At 38.0% G+C, this 20,584-nt stretch overlaps 1 protein-coding gene and 1 pseudogene across 1 annotated transcript; both read left to right on the forward strand.

Annotated features, from left to right (window-relative positions):
* The first annotated feature begins 13,169 nt into the window (after positions 1-13,169).
* Positions 13,170-14,120, forward strand: LOC128060311 (olfactory receptor 8K3-like). The gene has a single exon (XM_052652695.1). The coding sequence runs from the start codon at positions 13,170-13,172 to the stop codon at positions 14,118-14,120; it is 951 nt and encodes a 316-aa protein (XP_052508655.1).
* A 3,863-nt stretch (positions 14,121-17,983) lies between these two features.
* On the forward strand, positions 17,984-19,000 carry LOC128059963 (olfactory receptor 8K3-like; annotated as a pseudogene).
* The last annotated feature ends 1,584 nt before the right edge of the window (positions 19,001-20,584 follow it).

A 20,584-nucleotide genomic window follows, 5' to 3' on the forward strand; every position in this document is an offset into this window, starting at 1 on the left:
AGTTAAAATTGCAACTATCTCCATTTAAAGGTTTTATTTGTTCCTGAAAATTTTGCTAAGCGATAAAGCAATAAATAAAATTTCCATTAATTTTAAGGAAAAATCTTAATCCTTTTAATCTCATCTTTAAATATAATTTTCCATACAAAATGCATTAAGTGAAAAAATATACTAATATAAATAATACTAATAATTTGAAAATAAATACTTAAAAAAATAAAATATAAGTATATAAAAGGTTTTCAGAATTTCTAAATATAGAAGATAACAATGAATGCCTGTAGGAACTGTTTTGGATATTTGCTATGAGTTAGATTATCTTCCTTGTCACAAGTATCTTTTCTTCAACTACTAAAAGTTTCATAATTTTTTGTAGTATTTACCCATCAGTTTATTGAGCTTTTCAACCAATTGTCATTTTGCATTTAAAATAAATCTGAAAAAAAATAAGTTTGTACAGGAAAATAAATGTTGAATATAGAATGCTTAGATATACATGAAAATAGGACATATTGCAAAACTGACTAAAAATACATATAAAACTATTCTATTTTTTCCTCCTTTATGTTTTGTACATATACATAAAGCAAAATATCAATCTTCATTCAAATATAAAATATATAATTGTTTTTCCTAACATAGACTCATATTAAAAAGATTTTGTTATAAGATCATAACAGCAAATACTTCTTTTAGTGAGAGTCAAGTTTATGAGTTAATTTTCACCTTTACTCACAAGTAAGTAGATTATTTGAAGACAGAAAAATCGTAGTATATAATGTACATTTCTGTTCTTCAAGGACAATGCCAGTAATAACTTGGTATCATTAGCCTTTAGAATTTTATATTTTATTATTTATAATTACATAAAAGTCCATAGGGAATGTTTGTTTTCTTTTATTACAGTTTTATTTAGCTTCATCAACCTAGGTACTTGCAATCAGAAAAGTTTACTTTATAGCAGAAAACAATTCTCTTTGAGTCTGGTTAGGTCAACAGAAATAGAGCAACAGGGCTAAACTCACACTTGTATTTCTACCAATTTTCTGCAATCTTTTTTATTAACTTAAGTTAGGAATTTAAGTTAAGGAAATCAGTCCTGAATATTCATTGGAAGAACTGATGCTGAAGCTGAAGCACCAATACTTTGGCCACCTGATTTAGTGTTGACTCATTGGAAAGGGATGTTGGGAAAGATTGAAGGAAGGAAGACAAGGAGATGGCAGAGGATGAGCTGGTTGGATGACATCACTGATTCAATGGACATGAGTTTGAGCAAGGTCCAGGAGGGTGACAGACAGAGAGGCCTGGTGTGCTACAGTGCATAGGGTCACAGAGTGTTGGGCATGACTGAGCAACTGAACTGAAATGAAGTTAAGAATGAACACTGTAGTGTTTCCTACTTCTTAATTTGGTTGACATATATGTATTTTCTAAAATAATTATATTATCACTTGTATTAGCTTCCTAATGGAGCTATAACAAATCATCTCCAATTTCGCAGCTTGAGACAATGTGAACTTCTTGTCGCACAATTTTGGAGGTCAGAAGTTCACAATGAGTCATCCAGACCTAAAATCAAGGTATCAGAAGATTGTATTCCTTTCAGGACCCAAATAGGGTTCAATCTGTCTCCTTGCCTCTCCCAGCTCCTGCAGGTTCCATATACCTTGCCCAGAGTTTGCCTTCCATCCAACAAAGCCATCATTCTAACCTCTGCTTTCACTGACACATCTCTGCTTCCAACTTTTGCATCTTTCTCTCCCTGTGACTACTTTCGACTCACTCACTTAAGGCCCTTTACTTACTCACACTGGTAAATCTCTTTTCTGCTTTAACATTTCCGTTGGAGGATAATTGCTTTACAATGTTGTGTTGGTTCCTGCCATATGTCACATGAATCAGCCACAGGTAAGCATATGGCCCCTCACTCCTGAACCTCCCTCCCATCTCCCAAGGTTAGGAAAGACTTGGAACAGCAACCAGAAGGACCTCTCATTCTGTAGCTGCAATAGAGACAGTAAGTATAATAACTTGAGCCCAGCTCTGTAATATAAAGATGCCCTCGGCAGAAAGCACTGCAAGTGTGTTAATCTTGGAGGTGGAGGTCATAAATAAATCCTTTCAAGATCATGAAAATAAGAAAAGCCATTCAAATTTCCCAACTTCAGACTAACAAATGCCATTTTACAAATTTAAATCCAAAAGCCTACTAAAAGACCCTGCCATTTTCTCAGTAATCCCTTTTGTTTTGAAGGACTGTGATCATGTATCTCCATTATTTTATGTATGTCTCAAAACACTCAGTTTTAAAAGAAGTTTCTAGTTCAATAACCAAAAAGATAATATAAACTGGTCCCACTTATGTTTTCTTTTTCTTTTCTTTTTCATTTAAAAGCAAACTTAAGTTTTAAGGTTTTCAGTTAAGATTTTAAGGTTAAGATTTTCAGTTAAGATTTTTTAAGGTTTTCAGCTAAGTTAAGATTGTCTCTTGGTCAGAAGAGGTTACTAATGATTGGAAAAAGAATATGAGATATTATGGATAAGTTTAGTTTGAGCAGCTATCACTCTCACCCTGAAAGTCCACAAGCATTGACTCCATTTGTCTACCTTGCCATACCTGCATCTCTACTTTCCAAAGGGCTGTTTCCACGAGCCACTTCTAAGGAAATGAAAGAGTCCATTCAAAGAAATCATTCAAAAGATAAGTAGGCTGAACTGAAAACTGGATATATAGGTAGAAGTGGTCAAAATGAAAACTGAAACGATTTGATGGCCAGTCAGTCTCGGCTCAGGATGTATGCGGCAGATTTTGTGCCGCTTCGATGATTATTTCTTCAGCACTTTTTAAAATTGTCAGTCTTATCACTATTATAGGCATTTGGGTATTAAAACTATTTTAAAATATGTGTTCTCTGTATCAGTTGGCATGGATAGTGCTTAGTATATCATTCTATTCCAAATCATTTGGATGATTACTAAAAAAATAATGTATTAAGAGAAGAAAGCAATTTTGGCTCTAAAAATTTGAATCTGGTTTAATTATTTTTTACAGTCCCTTATCATGTGAACAAATTGTACATATTCATAAGTTGGATGTCCAAAGTATAAAATTTTGTGTAGTGATGATATAATGTATATTGATAAATCTTGGCATAGATTCATATTAATTGAAATATATTAATTTTGCTTGTATTTCTCTTATCAGGGACTCACTCTAGGAGATACTGAGTTGGTCAAAAAGTTTCCTCAGTTTTTAAGTGCAAATACAAGAAATATTTTTAATTTTGTCCAAGAACATTATTGAACAATGTATTCACCACTTCATTCTACCACCTTCTGCCACCTTTTAAGTAGCTTCATATTTCCATCTTCTCAACAACTTTTGTATTTTTTTTGAGCAAAAACCTGTTGCAGGTGCCTTTTATAGTCTTCCAGGGAATTGAAAATATTTTCCATTATGAGAATTTTATAAAGAGCAGAATAAATGGAAATCTGAAGGTGCAATATCTGGTGAATACAGTGGTTGAATCAGAATTTCCCAGCCAAGCTGTAACAGTTTTTGCCTGGTCATCAAATAAATATGTGGCTTTACGTTATCCTGATGGAAGATTAAATGTTTTCTGTTAACTAATTCTGGATGGTTCTTATCGAGTGTTGCTTTTACTTGATCTAATTGAGAGCAGTACTTGTTGAAATTAAGCATCTGGTTTTCCAGAAAGAACTCATAATAGAGGACTCCCTTCTACTCCCACCATATACACATCATCTTTGAATGAAGAACAGCCTTTGGTGTGGTTGATGGTGGTTAATTTCACTTGCACTGTGATTTCTTGCATTCCTCAATAGTGTACAGTATCCATTTTTCATCACCCACCACAGTTTTTTTAAAAAAACAAAATGTTTTTATTATGTTTAAGTAGAGAGTAGCTTGCGGAAATATGATCATGAAGGTTTTTTTCACTTAACTTACGTGGAACCCAAACATCAAAGTGATTAATATAACCAGGCTGGTGCAAAAGATGTTCAGTGCTTGATTTGGATATTTTGAGTATGTCTGCTGTCTCCCATGTGGTATAATGTTGATTGTCCTCAGTGTCTCTAGTTGATCGCTATTGACTTCAACTGGTCCACCCAACAGTAGAGCATCGCCCAGCAAGAAATCTCTAGCACAAAACTTAGCAAATCATTTTTGACACATTTGATCAGTCACAGCACCTTCTCCATACACTGCACAAATCTTTTTTTGGGGGGGTTTCAGTTGCACTTTTATCTTTCTTGAAATAATAAAGCATAATATGCCAAAATGTTGCTTTTTGCTTCCATCTTCAATATTAAAATGGCTATACAAACATTCACCAGTTTCGATAATTTTAAAATGCATGTTGATATGACAGCTGTTTTGATACAATCTAAGTAAATTGTTTCAAATGAAATTAAAGATAAATAAATGCTATTAGAGTCATTTTATGGGAAAAAAAGCAAACAAACTTTTGGACTAACCCAATATAGCACAGAAAAGTTCATTCATGGATCTGTGGGGACCACACACATAAAGTCATTAACTGTGGTGACACAGATAAAATTCCAGAGTTGGTAACTAGCTGAATTCCAGTACTATGGAAGCAAAGATTTCAAATTAAAGGAGGCCCAGATAATAGTAATTTTACAAAACAGAAAGAAGAGACATAATGTTGTGTTTGTACTAAGACGGTCCCTGGAGAAGGAAATGGCACCCCATTCCAGTACTATTGCCTGGAAAATCCCATGGATGGAGGAGCCTGGTAGGCTACAGTCCATGGGGTCGCGAACAGCTGGGCACAACTCGGTGACTTCACTCACTCACTCACTCACTAAAACGGGGCTTACCTGGGGGCTCAGATGGTAAAGAATCTGCCTGCAATACAGGAGACCTGGGTTCAGTCCCTAGGTTACAAAAATCCCCTGGAGAAGGGAATGGATGCCCACTCTAGTAATCCCATTCTAGTAATTTCTAGTAATGCCTAGAAAATTCCGCAGACAGAGGAGCCTGGTGGGCTTCAGTCTATGGAGTTGCAAAGAGTTGGACATGACTGAGCAACTAACACACACCCACAATCCCCCTCCATACACAGTAAAATGAATGTGCTTCAAAAATGTAGAGTTGAATGGGACTCTTTAAGCATCAAAGCAAGTTAAATGACAACATGCTGCTGCTGCTGCTAAGTCGCTTCAGTAGTGTCCAACTCTGTGCGACCCCATAGATGGCAGGCCACCAGGCTCCCCCATCCCTGGTACTCTCCAGGCAAGAACACTGGAGTGGGGTGCCATTTCTTTCTCCAATGCATGAAAGTGAAAAGTGAAAGTGAAGTCACTCAGTCGTGTCTGACTCTTCGTGACCCATGGTCTGCAGCCTACCAGGCTCCTCTGTTGAATTTTCCATTCAAGAGTACTGGAGTTGGGTGCCATCGCCTTCTCTGAATGATAGCATGAGTGCACATTAAAAGGTATACTATATTTACATTATACGGCTATATTTCTTTTTAAGAGCATATAGCAGCTCTCATAGAGAAGGTGCCTGTATGAGGAAGGAGAACTGGAGTGAGGATGGGAAATGAGGATTGAAGAGGATTATAGGATACAGAATAAGTGTGTGATTAACTCAATGTAGTCCCTTTAAAAAATGAGTTACATACATATTCATAATTTGTATTCCTTCTGAGTCTTTAGAACCACTCTAGGACATGTTTAAAGAATTTTGTCTTTATCCTCAGACATAAAACTTGGGCAGAAGCCATGGTGGAAAATACTGAATATTGAAGTAATTTATGGGTGATTGTCCGGCTAATCAAGGCTATGGTTTTTCCTGTGGTCATGTATGGATGTGAGAGTTGGACTGTGAAGAAGGCTGAGTGCCGAAGAATTAATGCTTTTGAACTGTGGTGTTGGAGAAGACTCTTGAGAGTCCCTTGGACTGCAAGGAGATCCAACCAGTCCATTCTGAAGGAGATCAACCCTGGGATTTCTTTGGAAGGAATGATGCTAAAGCTGAAATCCAGTACTTTGGCCACCTCATGCAAAGAATTGACTCATTGGAAAAGACTCTGATGCTGGGAGGGATTGGGGGCAGGAGGATAAGGGGACGACCAAGGATGAGATGACTGGATGGCATCACTGACTTGATGGACATGAGTCTGAGTGAACTCCGGGAGATGGTGATGGACAGGGAGGCCTGGTGTGCTGTGATTCATGGGGTCGCAAAGAGTCAGACACAACTGGGTGACTGAACTGAACTGAACTGAAAGGACTTCTCCAATAAATGATAAACTGAAATCCAGATATTTGAGTGAGTGCAATAAAATAAATAATAAAAAAGCATGTGAATTCGGTCTAAAAGAGTGTTTCCTCAATAGGGAAATCAAAAATAATTAACCAAGACTATAGAGGCTTCATTTCGTGTTCTTAGATGCTTTGGGAATAATCAAGAAATTGCATTCAGATTTCTAGGGGACTGTCTCAAAGGGGAAGGACATTCATAAATTCTTCTGACTTCAGTCAGACTACTAACCACATGGCTGAACAAGAAGGCATTCCTTGTTTTTGGTGAGTGGATGGCTGATTACTAGATTAGCTCCAGTGACAACTGTTGATTTCTATCTTCAGTTTAAAATTATAGATGAATTTAGTCACTGATGCCAGACCCAATACATTAGCCCATGATTATTAATACTCTCTTGTCATAACTGATTTATGGAGAAATTTACAGAGTAAACTCAGTTATTGTATTCTTTGCAAATAGTAAATAATCTTTTTTTCTATTTGTTGTTAACTCTATACTGGGATTCTAAAACCATAAACATTCTGAAGGGAGTGTAGGTATTTCTTGAAACCTCCACATAAAATGCTGTTAATGCAAAGATGCTGATTGCAGACTGGAGTTTCTGATACTAAAGAACTGTCTATGCCTCAGATGGTAAGTTTCTGCCAGAACTTTCATTTATACAGCAACATGATATTATTATCATTATCATGGCTCCATGGAGTTTTATTTGTGCTATATATATATATGTATATATATATGTATATATATATATTTGGTGCCTCTTTCTGTTAATATATAAGAGACGGTGTTGGTCAGAGTGTAAATTTCAAAGGAAGACTCTGAGTCAAGGAGCTGAACTTTTAATGTTTACTCATAGAGGATTTTAGGAAGCAAAAATGAGGGATAAGTGTTATGGTCATCTTGACAGACCAGAACCTGGGGACAGGAGTCGATGAAAAGAAGGTGAAGAAAAGAAGGCCATGGGGGACCCAAGTGTCTGGTGGAACAAGGGTGCTTTCATCATGGCGGCATGTGCTTATATATTGTTATACAAGGAAGCTTTAGGCAGAAAAATAAAGTTGAGCAAAAACACTGAAACCAAGTGCATAACCATAGTAACTAGGGGAATAACAATCATCACGGGGCCAGAAGACAATCCATGTATTGGAAATAGGAACATGACTAAGTAGTTCTACAGAAAAGCAAAAGGTTACTGAAAGGAATCCACGTATGTGTTCCATCTCATGACCTCAGCCCTGAGAGATGCGTGCAGCTCTGCTCATTCCTGTTTTCCAGGAACTGATAAGGAACAGAAGGCCCTTGAGAAACAGAAAACAACATACAGGTTTCCTTAAAATTAAACATTCCCTGGTAGATAAGGAACGTGAGACTCCCCTGATTAGGGGGAAAGCTAACCAAGTACGGAATAAAGAAAAAGTACTGCTGCATGCAACTGAATTTCAATTACTTAAGATAGTTTCAGTTCAGTTCAGTTCAGTCGCTCAGTCATGTCCGACTCTTTGCGACCCCATGAATCACAGCACGCCAGGCCTCCCTGTCCATCACCAACTCCCGGAGTTCACTCAGACTCATGCCAATCGAGTCGGTGATGCCATCCAGCCATCTCATCCTCTGTCGTCCCCTTCTCCTCCTGCCCCCAATCCCTCCCAGCATCAGAGTCTTTTCCAATGAGTCAACTCTTCGCATGAGGTGGCCAAAGTATGCGAGTTTCAGCTTTAGCATCATTCCTTCCAAAGAATACCCAGGGCTGATCTCCTTTAGAATGGACTGGTTGGATCTCCTTGCAGTCCAAGGGACTCTCAAGAGTCTTCTCCAACACCACAGTTCAAAAGTATCAATTCTTCGGTGCTCAGCTTTCTTCACAGTCCAACTCTCACATCCATACATGCACTGGAAAAACCATAGCCTTGACTAGATGGACCTTTGTTGGCAAAGTAATATCTCTGCTTTTCAATATGCTATCTAGGTTGGTCATAACTTTAGCTTCCTGCATAAAAGAGGGCTAGAAAAGCTTGTGTTTTTATCCATTGAGTCCTGTCACTTATTAGTTAATATTTCTCTTAACACATTAGATCTCAGGCCCTTACAAACTGCTGTGGGTGGTGTCCAAGCGAGATCCCTTTGCCCTCAGGAAATGTAGTCAAACACTAGAGATGGAAAGCAACCAGCATGTCAGAAAACAATCATCTTGGCTTGTAGGTCAAATCAGAAAGAAAAAGAGAGTGTCAGTCAAGTAATCATGTTTGACTCTTTGCGACCCCATGGATTATAACTCCCCAGGGTCCTCTCTCCACAGAATTCTCCAGGTATGAATACTGGAGGGCCCTGCCATTCCCTTCTCCAGGGCATCTCCCCATACAGGGATCAACCTGGGGTCTCCCACATTGCAGGCAGATTCTTTATGGTCTGAGCCAGCAGAGAAGCCCAGGTCAACTCAGAGGTGACCTCAAACACAGAGCGTGGGGGACACCCGTGTCTGCTCAGTGATATTTGCAGGAGTAAGTTGATGGAAAAGGCAAAATAACACAGAATAAACTTTTAAAAACATTTTCTGAGAAGCTGCCATTGGTTCCTCTTTCACTCCTTCTCTGGGTCATTCTTCATCAATATTATGCTGAGGAATCACATTGACATCTCTATAATTTGCCTTCAGAGTCACAGTTCCTTCACCAGCCCCCACCACACCCACAGGCAGAAGGACCTTGAGATCCCAAAAAGGCCAACCTCCTCTGCTCTTTGTCTTTAGAGGCATTCAGGAAAAACCAGCTTCTATACAGAGATGAAGCTGTTAATTTATTCTTTCCTGTTTGCAGGTATTCTCTCCTCACACAGATGTCAGTAAATTCTGCTAACACGAGTGTGTGGGCTACACTCTGTTGGCCATTTCAAACCCATGTAACAGGAAGGAGACTTTTGCTCTTCCCTGGTTTCCAAAATAGACTTTTTGACTCTGGGTACTGCATCCTCCACACCACCATGATAGGATGTCTTTGACCCTATCACCTTTGTATCAAGTTTAATGTCATACAGATAATGAGGCTGAAGGCTTGGAAGCATTATGTATATAGTGGAGCAAAACTGAGTCTAAAATCAATACCAATAAGAGTCAAGAACATCACTCCTTGGAAGATTTCTTAATCTAGTGCATGCTTTATGGTTTCAGTATTTGTGAATTTGCCGCACCTTAAACACTTCATAATCTAGCCTAGGGTATTGCCTTTTCACTCTCATTAATCTAAATGCCTTAAGAGAAGCTTTCTTCTTGATCTCTTGTGTTTTGTGTTACAAACTGCACACATCAGAATTGAATAGGAAGAATTATTTTTTGAAGTATGAGAAGAAGAGGGCAGAAGACCTCCCTACACCTCTTCACAGCTCCCAGGTATATAGCACAAGTAAAAAAACCGTTACTCAGCTCATAGAATTTCTGCATATTTGAGAATCTCACATCATGGGATATCATTATAATGAAGTGGTACAGTTTTAAATAATCTTCATGAATTATAAAAAGCCATATAATAGTGGTCTAGCAATCAACACTGAATCCCACATTTGGTGAGTATAATACTGGATATCTTAAGTTAGAAAATTTTGGTGTTTGCTAAGGAGGATTTGCCAAATTCCAAAGATGTAATTGGAAAAGATTTAGACTGATTTTATGCCCTCCACTAATGCTACATAATTGAAGAGTTAGTGCTCCCTGATTGAGAAAATATGGTGTATTTTACAAAATAAGGAAAGGGAAGATAAGGACTTTTGGCCTTATTAGCTGTATTGAATGAGAAAGTATTGTCCTTTTATACTTTTAAATTAATGTGTGTAAATATTTTTGCCGATGTTAAGTCACCTAAAGACTTCTGACCCTGACCTACTTTAAGACCCATTCAAGATTCTTCTTCTTTTTTATCCTCCTTAGTTTTTTGTCTGCCCTTTGAAAAATAATATTCTCAATCTGACCAACCCATGTATCTCAGTTGAGACTATTTGCGAAGTTTTAGAATACATAGTTAAGACTGGGTGTTTGAGTTTGCATAAGATAATAATTAATAGGTTTTATGTACATTCATTCTTAAGTCCTGGTGAAACTCTGAAGTTTGTGCTTCTATCAGAGAAGAGTCAGTCTTATTGCTCAACTTTCCTGTTTCTTTTTCCAGTTGGTGCTTTGATGCTTGGGTAGGGGTGATGTGGGGAGAATCAGATGACAGTATATAATAAGAAGAAGATGAGAGCTTGTGGTTACGTAGAGAAGTGAACATCCCTCTGATTATACCTGAGGAGCCCTCTAACCACAAATAAACCATCCTGCTCTTGAATCCATCACATGAAGACCTAGACACATAAGGTCGGGTGTCACTTTCACAGTTAGGAAGCCAAACTCCTCCAAGTCATAAATATGCCTATAAAATGAAAGCTTGTCTTGTTTCCAATACCAAGGGACTTTATCTCAATATGCTTTAAAAAAAGTAATTTTAAAATTAAAAAAAAAAAATCGACTCAGTTGAGTTTCAGAACTCCAAGGATTTGTAAAGTACAACATAATTTGGATGAAAAGGTTTGCCACAATGCACAAGCTTCTGTGGAAAAATTCTTTTCCTTAAGTATAATTTTGTAGCTAAAAGCCCTAGATTTTTCCCTCTTTCTTGTTTGGTTGCTGCTAATGAATGTTTGTTTTTTTACCTTTTTTGTAAATCAATTCATGGGAAATAGATGGGGAAACTATGGAAACAGTGTCAAACTTTATTTTTTTGGGCTCCAAAATCACTGCAGATGGTGACTGCAGCCATGAAATTAAAAGACGCTTACTCCTTGGAAGAAAAGTTATGACCAACCTAGATAGCATATTCAAAAGCAGAGACATTACTTTGCTGACTAAGGTCCATCTACTCAAGGCTATGGTTTTTCCAGTGGTCATGTATGTATATGAGAGTTGGACTGTGAAGAAGGCTGAGCACTAAAGAATTGATGCTTTTGGACTGTGGTGTTGGAGAAGACTCTTGAGAGTCCCTTGGACCGCAAGGAGATCCAACCAGTCCATTCTGAAGGAGATCAGCCCTGGGATTTCTTTGGAAGGAATAATGCTAAAGCTGAACTCCACTTTGGCCACCTCATGCAAAGAGTTGACTCATTGGAAAAGAATCTGATGCTGGGAGGGACTAGGGGCAGGAGGAGAAGGGGACGACAGAGGATGATATGGTTGGATGGCATCACTGACTCAATGGACGTGAGTCTGAGTGAACTCCGGGAGTTGGTGATGGACAGGGAGGCCTGGTGTGCTGTGATTCATGGGGTCGCAAAGAGTCGGATATGACTGAGCGACTGAACTGAACTAAACTGAACTGAATGAATGTTTGTTTTTACCTTTTTTTGTAAATAATTTGTTAATATTGTGAATAGCTTTTAAGAAAGAATGAATTGTATGAAGCAGATTTAATCTTCCAAATCAAGCAAATTTATATTTTGATGTTCTTGAAATTTATATTTGCTTAGTGACATCCAGAAGTTTTAGCTTTTAACTTGCTTTTTCTCAGTCCCTAAGTCTTATTCTAGTCTCTGCAACCCCAAGGACTGCAGCAAGGCTCCTCTGTCCTTCACTGTCTCCCAAGGTTTGCTCAGATTCACCTACATTGAGTAGGTGATGCCATCTACCATCTTATCTTTTACTCCCCCTTCTCTTTCGGCCTTCAGTCCTTCGCAGCATCAGGGTTTTTCCCAATGAGTTGGCTGTTTGCATCAGGTGGCCAAAATATTGGAGCTTCAGTTTCAGCACCATGAGTTAAAAATTATTTTTTTAATACCAAGTTCTTGACCAGTCTGTGACTGATTTTTATATGTATGAGCTAAAGATTTAATTTCACCATTTTCTATAGAGATAATAAATTTAGTACAATTTTTTACAAAATGGATATTGGAATGAAAATAATGTTTGAATATGTGGAGTTACACTAAAGAGAATTAAATCAAAGTCTATTAAATAAGTTAGTAATAATTTTCTTCAGAGACTGGGACTGAAGTTCCAAGGGAAAGAAAGAAAGTACTGTTACTTTGTATTATGATTATTTCTAAAATTTGATACATTTTTTTACCAATTATATGTATTTCAACTGAAAAATATTTTTGAAAAAAAAATCAGGTTTCCCACTCTGTCCAAATGTTTGTAATGATAGTTTGTTAGCAGCCATGAATGAACTGTTTATATTTTGTAATGAGAATCAGTACATGACATAAAGAGTAAAGTGACTGTTATATATGTTAGGTTATGATGTGGTGGTGGTGGTTAGTTGTGTCTGACTCTTTGCAACTACATAGACTGTAGTCTGCCAGGCTCCTCTTCCATGGGATTTCCCAGGCAAGGAGAGTGGAGTGGGTTGCCATTTCCTTCTCCAGGGGATCTTCCAGAATCAAACCACCTCTCCTGCATTGCAGGCAGATTCTGTATCCCTGATCCACCAGCAAAGTCCATTTTACCTTGTAATGGTTTCTAAATTTGGTTCCAGGTTCAGTGATGGAGGTGAGTCTTTTTTTTTTTTTAATTTAAATTTATTTATTTTAATTGGAGGCTAATTACTTTACAATATTGTATTGGTTTTGCCATACATCAACATGAATCTGCCACGGGTGTACACGTGTTCCCCATCCTGAACCCCATCCATCTCCCTCCCCATACCATCCCTCTGGGTCATCCCAGTGCACCAGCCCCAAGCATCCTGAGCCTTGTTTTAAATCACTCCATTGAAAATAATTAGATTCATTTTACACATAATGGCTTTGTCTACTAAACATTCATCAGATGGTATCTTCTGAATTCCAACGTCTATTCTTACGGTTCTTCCCACAGTTCCTTCCCTTGATGGGCTGGATGGACAAACAAAATCAAACTGTGCCTGGCGAATTCATCCTCACGGGAATCACCGGCCGGCCGGAGCTGCAGGCTCCCTGCTTCGTGCTCTTCCTCACCGTCTATGCGGTGTCGGCGGTGGGAAACTTGGGCATGATCGTTCTCACCAAGGTGGACTCCAAGCTACAGACACCCATGTACTTCTTTCTCAGAAACCTGGCTTTCATCGACCTTGGCTATTCCACATCTGTGGGACCCAAAATGCTGGTAAATTTCGTAGCTGAGCAAAACACAATCTGCTATCATTGGTGTGCTACCCAGCTGACTTTCTTCATCCTGTTCATCATCAGTGAACTTTTCATCCTGTCGGCAATGGCGTATGACCGTTACGTGGCCATCTGTGACCCTCTGCTCTACACAGTAGTTATGTCCCCGAGAGCATGCTGGGTGCTGGTTGCAGTCCCCTATGTTTACAGTGCCTCCGTTTCTCTGATAACTACCATTAAGATATTTACTTCATCCTTCTGTGGCTATAACATCATTAGTCATTTCTACTGTGACAGTCTCCCCTTGCTAACTTTGCTGTGCTCAAGCACATGGGAAATTGAGCTGTTCATACTGACCTGTTCCGTGTTTAATTTGGTTTCATCTTTTCTGATAGTCCTTGTATCTTACATACTGATCCTTAAGGCCATCCTAAAAATGAACACTGCACAGGGCAGGCAGAAGGCTTTCTCCACGTGCGGCTCTCATCTGACAGTGGTGGCTGTACTTTATGCCACCCTAGCCTTTATGTATATGCAGCCCAAATCCAGCCACTCTTTTGATACTGACAAAATGGCCTCTGTATTTTTCACTTTGGTCATACCCATGCTGAACCCTATGATCTACAGCTTGAGGAACAAGGAAGTAAAAGGTGCTCTGCATAGGATGTGGAAAAATCTCTGCAAAATTCCTATGTAAAAGTAAATATAGAAGGCATGCAAGATAAATTAGATTATAGACAACTGTTTATTTTATGTGGCAAATTACTCAAAAGCAGTAATGTCTGAAAATCATGCACACTAGGAATGGTTTCTCTTGTGTCAACTGTAGATGTTCACGTCGTGATCATTCTTCCAGTGCCAACTTTGGTTTAACCTCAAGTTTCAGTGCAAGAGACTCAAGTCCAGATCACTGGTCTCACTTTGCCAAGTGTTTATGTTTCAATTGAAGAGAAGCCCTTTTTTTTTTTTTTTTTACTACATCCATCATTAAATATTTTTTAAAGACATTCTTGTGTCTTTTAATAAAATGTTTTTTTTTGTGTGTGTATGTGTATTACATAACATTTAAATACTAGTGCCCATCATACTGGCTAAGTAGAAGATGGCAGTTAGTGTTCTTTTGCTGGCGAGTACAACAATGAGCAATACATCAAAAATATTTGCCTTAATGAAACATTAGCCATGTCCCCTTTATGGCTGCTGTCATCTCAAATTTCTGTCAAATTATGAAACAAACACTTTTAAGCTTGGGGAAACAAAAATAAAACAGCAGTTATTCTATTTTGGATATGTTAATTAAAAATCAAAAAATAAATTTCAAACTAAAATATTAGAAATAAGAAATGAATTTTACCAGGTTGATGGCTATAATGTCAGCATACAGAAATAGTAACTTTGTAGACTATTTTTGTAGAGTAGCCTGCTTCATTTTATTCTTTGAAGCCAAACTTGCTTGTTACTCCAGGTTCTTTTGACTTACTACTTTTGCATTCCAATACCCAATGATGAGTAGAACATATATATTTTTTTATTTTGGTGTTAGAATCAATTAAATTATTTTAGCCAAAGATGGAGAAGCTGTTTACAGTTAGCAAAATTAAGACCTGGAACCGACTGTGACTCAGATCATCAGCTCTCATAGCAAAACTCAGGCTTAAACTAAAGAAAGCAGGGAAAACCACTAGGCCAGGCAATTATCAGTTCAGTTCAGTCCCTAAGTCATGTCCGACTCTTTGCAACCCCATGGATTGCACCACACCAGGGCTCCCTGTCCATCACCAACTCCTGGCACTTGTTCAAGCTCATGTTCATCAAGTCGGTGATGCCATCCAACCATCTCATCCTCTGTCATCCCCTTCTCCTCCTGCCTTCAATCTTTTCCAGAATCAGTGTCTTCTCCACTGTCTTGACTGTCTTCTCAGTCAGTTCTTTGCATCAAGTGGCCAAAGTATTGGAGTTTCAGCTCCAGCATCAGTCCTTTCAATGAATATTCAGGACTGATTTCCTTTAAGATGGACTGCTTGGATCTCCTTGCAATCCAAGGGACTCTCAAGTGTTTTCTCCAACACCACAACTCAAAAGCATCAATTCTTCTGTGCTCAGCTTTCTTTATAGTCCAACTCTCATATCCATACATGACCACTGGAAAAACCATAGCTTTGACTAGATGGACCTTTGTTGGAAAACTGATGCCTCTGCTTTTTAACATGCTGTCTAGGTTGGTCAGAACTTTTTTTCCAAGGAGCAAACGTCTTTTAATTTCATGTCTGCAGTCACCATCTGCAGTGATTTTGGAGCCCCCCAAAATTAAGTCTCTCACAGTTTCCACTCTTTCCCCATCTATTTGCCATGAAGTGATGGGACCAGATGCCATGATCTTAGTTTTCTGAATGTTCATTTTTAAGATATGACTTAAATAAAATCCTCTGTGATTATGCAGTGGAGATAACTAATAGAGTCAAGGCCTTAGATCTAGTAAACAATGTGCCTGAAGAACTATGGGCAGAGGTCCATAACATTGTACACGGCAAACAGAAGGGGGAAAGGTGGATGTAGCAACAGATCTCCTCTTCTTGGGCTCTGAGATCACTGCGGATGGTGACCACAGCCATGAAATCAGAAGATGATCACCCTTGGCAGGAAAGCTGTGAGAAACCTAGGTAGTGTGTTGAAAAGCAGAGACATAACTCTGCCAACAAGGTCCATATAATCAAGGCTATGGTCTTCCCAGTGGTCATGTATGGTTGTAAGAGCTCAATCGTAAAGAAGACAAAACACCAAAGAATTGATGCCTTAGAACTGTGGTGCTGGAGAAGACTCCTGAGAGTCCTTTGGACAGCAAAATCAAGCCAGGAAATCTTAAGGAAAATCAACTGAATACTCATTGTAAGAACTGATGCTGAAGCTGAAGTTCCAGTATTTCGGTCATCTGATGCATACAGATGACTCAATGGAAAAGTTCCTGATGCTGGAAAAGAGTGAGGGCAGAAGGAGAAGAGGGCATCAGAAGATGAGAGATGGCTGGATGGCATGACTGATGCAACAGACATGATCTTGAGTAGACTTTGGGAGGTGGTGAAGGACAGGGAGGCCTGGCGTGCTGCAGTCCATGGGGTGGCAAAGAGTCAGTCACAATGGGTGACTGAACAACAACATACATCTTTATTATGTTTTTTGATGAATGATATACATTTAGTTTCATGTTATAGGCTTGTACTCTTTGAATAGTGAAAAAAAATGTAACCCTTGGAAAGGGAGTTAATATTATTAAGAAACTCCACTTTTTAAGATTTTCATGATTATACTTGGACCCTTAATGAAGATGTGAAATATGTTATTTGATATCATATGATACAAAATGGTATATAAATATGATATAGATTTGATATAAATGGAATTTATTTCAAAATTTTAACGCCAAATAATGACACATTCCCAGTGTTTTCCAACTATGTCTGAATTAAAGGCATTATATCAATGTATTTATAGTGCTTGTAATTTATCTGCTTCTAATATACTATGGGTTTCCCAGATTTATCCATATTATTGCAAGGATCAGTGCCATTTGAAAGTCATCATTTTTATTTTTTGCTAGAGGTGAGGTCAAAATAAAATATTAAAGCATCTGTTTCACTACATTGTGACTTCATCACACCATAATATCTAATTGGTTAGAGGACTCTCACTCCCTCCCACCTACAAATCTTTGAGGCTTTCAAATCACCCGTTAAATGACTAACTGCACATCTAATGGAGATTGGAATGAAAAAGAAAATCTGTACAAATACAGATTTACTCACAGGACAATCCTTTCAAAATTATGAAGCAGGAATGTATATTTTACTTAAAATTAAGGTTATTTTCCATTCTTTATTTATTTAATAGCTCTTTCCAAAACTCACTTTATTCTCTCTTAAAAAATTACTTTGATGTTTAACTACATGCATTTAAATGCATATTTTTGATCTCTCTTTGTAGATTACATTTACTATCATGCACTTATTGTTGAAAGGTATAGTCGATGGCATCAGTGGAGGTGGGTGGGGGAGAAGGATTAGAAATGATTTAGCTTCTCTAACCTCTGTACTTAGTGTATACAGTGAAGGTCCAATGTTCGCCCTTGCCCATTGTGTTTTGTACATATTTTCAGGTGATTTTCGGCCATTTGTATATCTCCTGCGAGAAATTTCTGTTCACATCCTTTGTCTGCTTTTAATTTGGGTGTTTTTTCTATTGTTGAATTATAAAAGTGTTTTGTATATTTAATGTATTAGACACATCAGGCATATGATTCCCAACTTTTTCCATTGTGAGGGTCACATTTTTTTAACACTTTGAGAATGTCCTTTGACAGACAAAACTTTGCTTTAATTTTCATTTAGATGAAGTCAAATTATTTACTTATTTTTTTTGTACTGTTTCTGTGTCATGTCTAAGACACCTGTCAGGAGCTAAGTGACTTGGGAGAGAGAGAACTGAGCTGCCAATTAAATTAACAAACCATAAACATAAGATTTAAGATTTTAACCACTTATTACAATGATAATCTCATCATAGCCCATGAGGGTTAATCATTATTTTTATATTTATTTCCAGTTTATGTTTCCTGAATGGCCTGACTGGAGAAACAATCTGACGATGCTGAATGAATTCATCCTCGTAGGAATCACCGATCTCCCTTCGGGGAGCCTTTGTTTGGACTCTTCCTCATTGTTTACATGGCTTTCAGTGGGGGGTAACCTGTGCTTGATCATTCTCACCACGATAGACTCCAGGCTACACACACCTATGTACTTTTTCCTCAGACACCTGGCTTTTACTGATCTTGGTTACTCAACAGCTGTAGGACCCAAAATGCTAGTAAATTTTGCCATAGATCAACGTACAATTTCTTATCATTGGTGTGCTACCCAACTCACGTTCTTCAGTTGGTTTATCACCAGTGAAATTTTCATTCTGTCTGCTATGGCCTATGACTGCTACGCGGCCATCTGCAACCCTCTGCTCTACACAAGCATCATGTCACAAAGGTTACGTCACACACTAGTGGCCATTCCCTATCTATACAGCCTCTTTTTGTCTCTGCTGACCATCATAAAAATTTTTATTTCATCGTTTTGTGGTCATGATGTCATTAAGGATTTCTATTGTGATAGTCTGCCCTTGATATCTTTGCTCTGTTCAGACACACGTGAAATTAAATGGATAATTCTGATCTTTTCAATTTTTAGTTTGGTTTCATCTCTTCTGATAGTTCTCGTGTCCTGTATCTTGATCCTTGTCTGCATCTTCAGGATGAACTCGGCAGAAAGCAGACACAAGGCTTTCTCCACCTGTGGGTCTCATTTGACAGAGGATGTCATATTCTATGGTACTTTCTTCTTTATGTACATGCAGCCCAAATCCAGTGATTCCTTTGATACTGATAAAATGGCATCTTTATTCTATACTTTAGTAATACCTATGCTGAATCCAATGATCTACAGTTTGCGGAACAAAGAGGTGAAAAATGCCTTGTCTAGAAGCTGGAAAATATTTGCAAATATACTATTTAAAATTCACTCTAGGATATGCTAACAATGGGCAATGTATTAGTGAATGTATACTATTATTGGTGTTGTTTAAGCCTTGTAAACTTACCTCTATTGGATGAATAAGAACTGATGTACAAGAAGCATACAAATAAAGAAAACTAGTCATTACTCTGAAAGAACATATATCATTAACAACTGATCTATCCCTGCTCAGATATTCACCCATCCCTAGTTTCAGGCCCTCATCTGCCATTCCCATGTGTTCTTATGGGTGACCTATTATGTGTCTCTTTGTTAAAACACTTATTTTTATAAACCAGATAATTTATAGTACATTCACAGTTTTTCTTTAGTGCTAGCAGAGTAAAAGGTATAAAAAAGAATGGCTGATAAATACTACATAAATGATTCGTTCAAGAAATTAAACATGCATTGGCTTTTTAACAACCAACACTCATTCTTCATGAAGCTTAGAGAAAATACAGAAAATTTGCAGAATGAAAAGTGAGCTGTATAGTATGACTGATGTTGTTGAGCATTGTTAAAATGAAAAAGAGGAAATAGCCAGGATGGAGCCTAAATTTTGATTAAAGTTGTCAGGTGGCCTTGTGTAAGAATGATGCTTAAATAAACTCTTGAGAATTTGAGTGTATGGAATATGTGTATCTTTAGGGGAAGACCGCTCCCAGTCAAAAAACGAGTAGAAGATCTAAATAGACATTTCTCCAAAAAGATATATAAATGGCCAATAAGCATATAAAAAGATGCACAACTTTGATAATTATTAGAGAAATGCAAATCAAAACTACAGTAAGATATCACTTCCCACTGTTCAGAATGACTATCATTTAAAAAGTCTACAAATAGTATATGCTAGAGAGGGTTTGAAGAAGAGGGAATCATCCTACACTGTCGGTGAAAATAAAATTTGGTGCTGCCACTATGGGGTCGCAAGAGTCGGGCACGACTTAGCGACTGAATGACCATCACCACTATGGAAGACAGCATGGAGGTCCCTGTGCCAACTAAAGTTGCCACATGACCCAGCAATCCCACTTCTGAGCACATATATGGAGAAGAGCAATTCAAAAAGATACATGAACCTCAAGGTTCATAGAAGCACCATTAAGAATAGCCAAGACATGGAAGACACCTGTCCACTGAGGGATGGACAGATAAAGATGTGGTGTATGTACATGATGAAATGCTCTTCAGCCATAAAAATAGAATGAAATAGTCCCGCTTGTATCAATACTGATACACTTTGAGTGTACCATACCAAGTGAAGTCAGAAAGAGGACGACAAATACCACATGATATCACTTACATGTGGAATCTAAAAGCAATGCTACACACTAACTTAGCAACAGAACAGAAATAAACTCAGAGGCATGGACAAAAACTTATGGTTCCCAAAGTGGAAAGCAGGGGAAAGGATCAGTTTGGAGCTTGGAAATAAATAAAGACTAGAAGGCAATGGCACCCCACTTCAGTACTCTTGCCTGGAAAATCCCATGGACAGAAGTGCCTGGTGGGCTGCAGTCCATGGGATCGCTGGGAGTCAGACACAACTGAGCGACTTCACTTTCACTTTTCACTTTCATGCATTGGGAAGGAAATGGCAACC

The sequence above is a fragment of the Budorcas taxicolor genome, chromosome 15, assembly GCF_023091745.1.
Source record: "Budorcas taxicolor isolate Tak-1 chromosome 15, Takin1.1, whole genome shotgun sequence".
NCBI classification, from domain to species: domain Eukaryota; kingdom Metazoa; phylum Chordata; class Mammalia; order Artiodactyla; family Bovidae; genus Budorcas; species Budorcas taxicolor.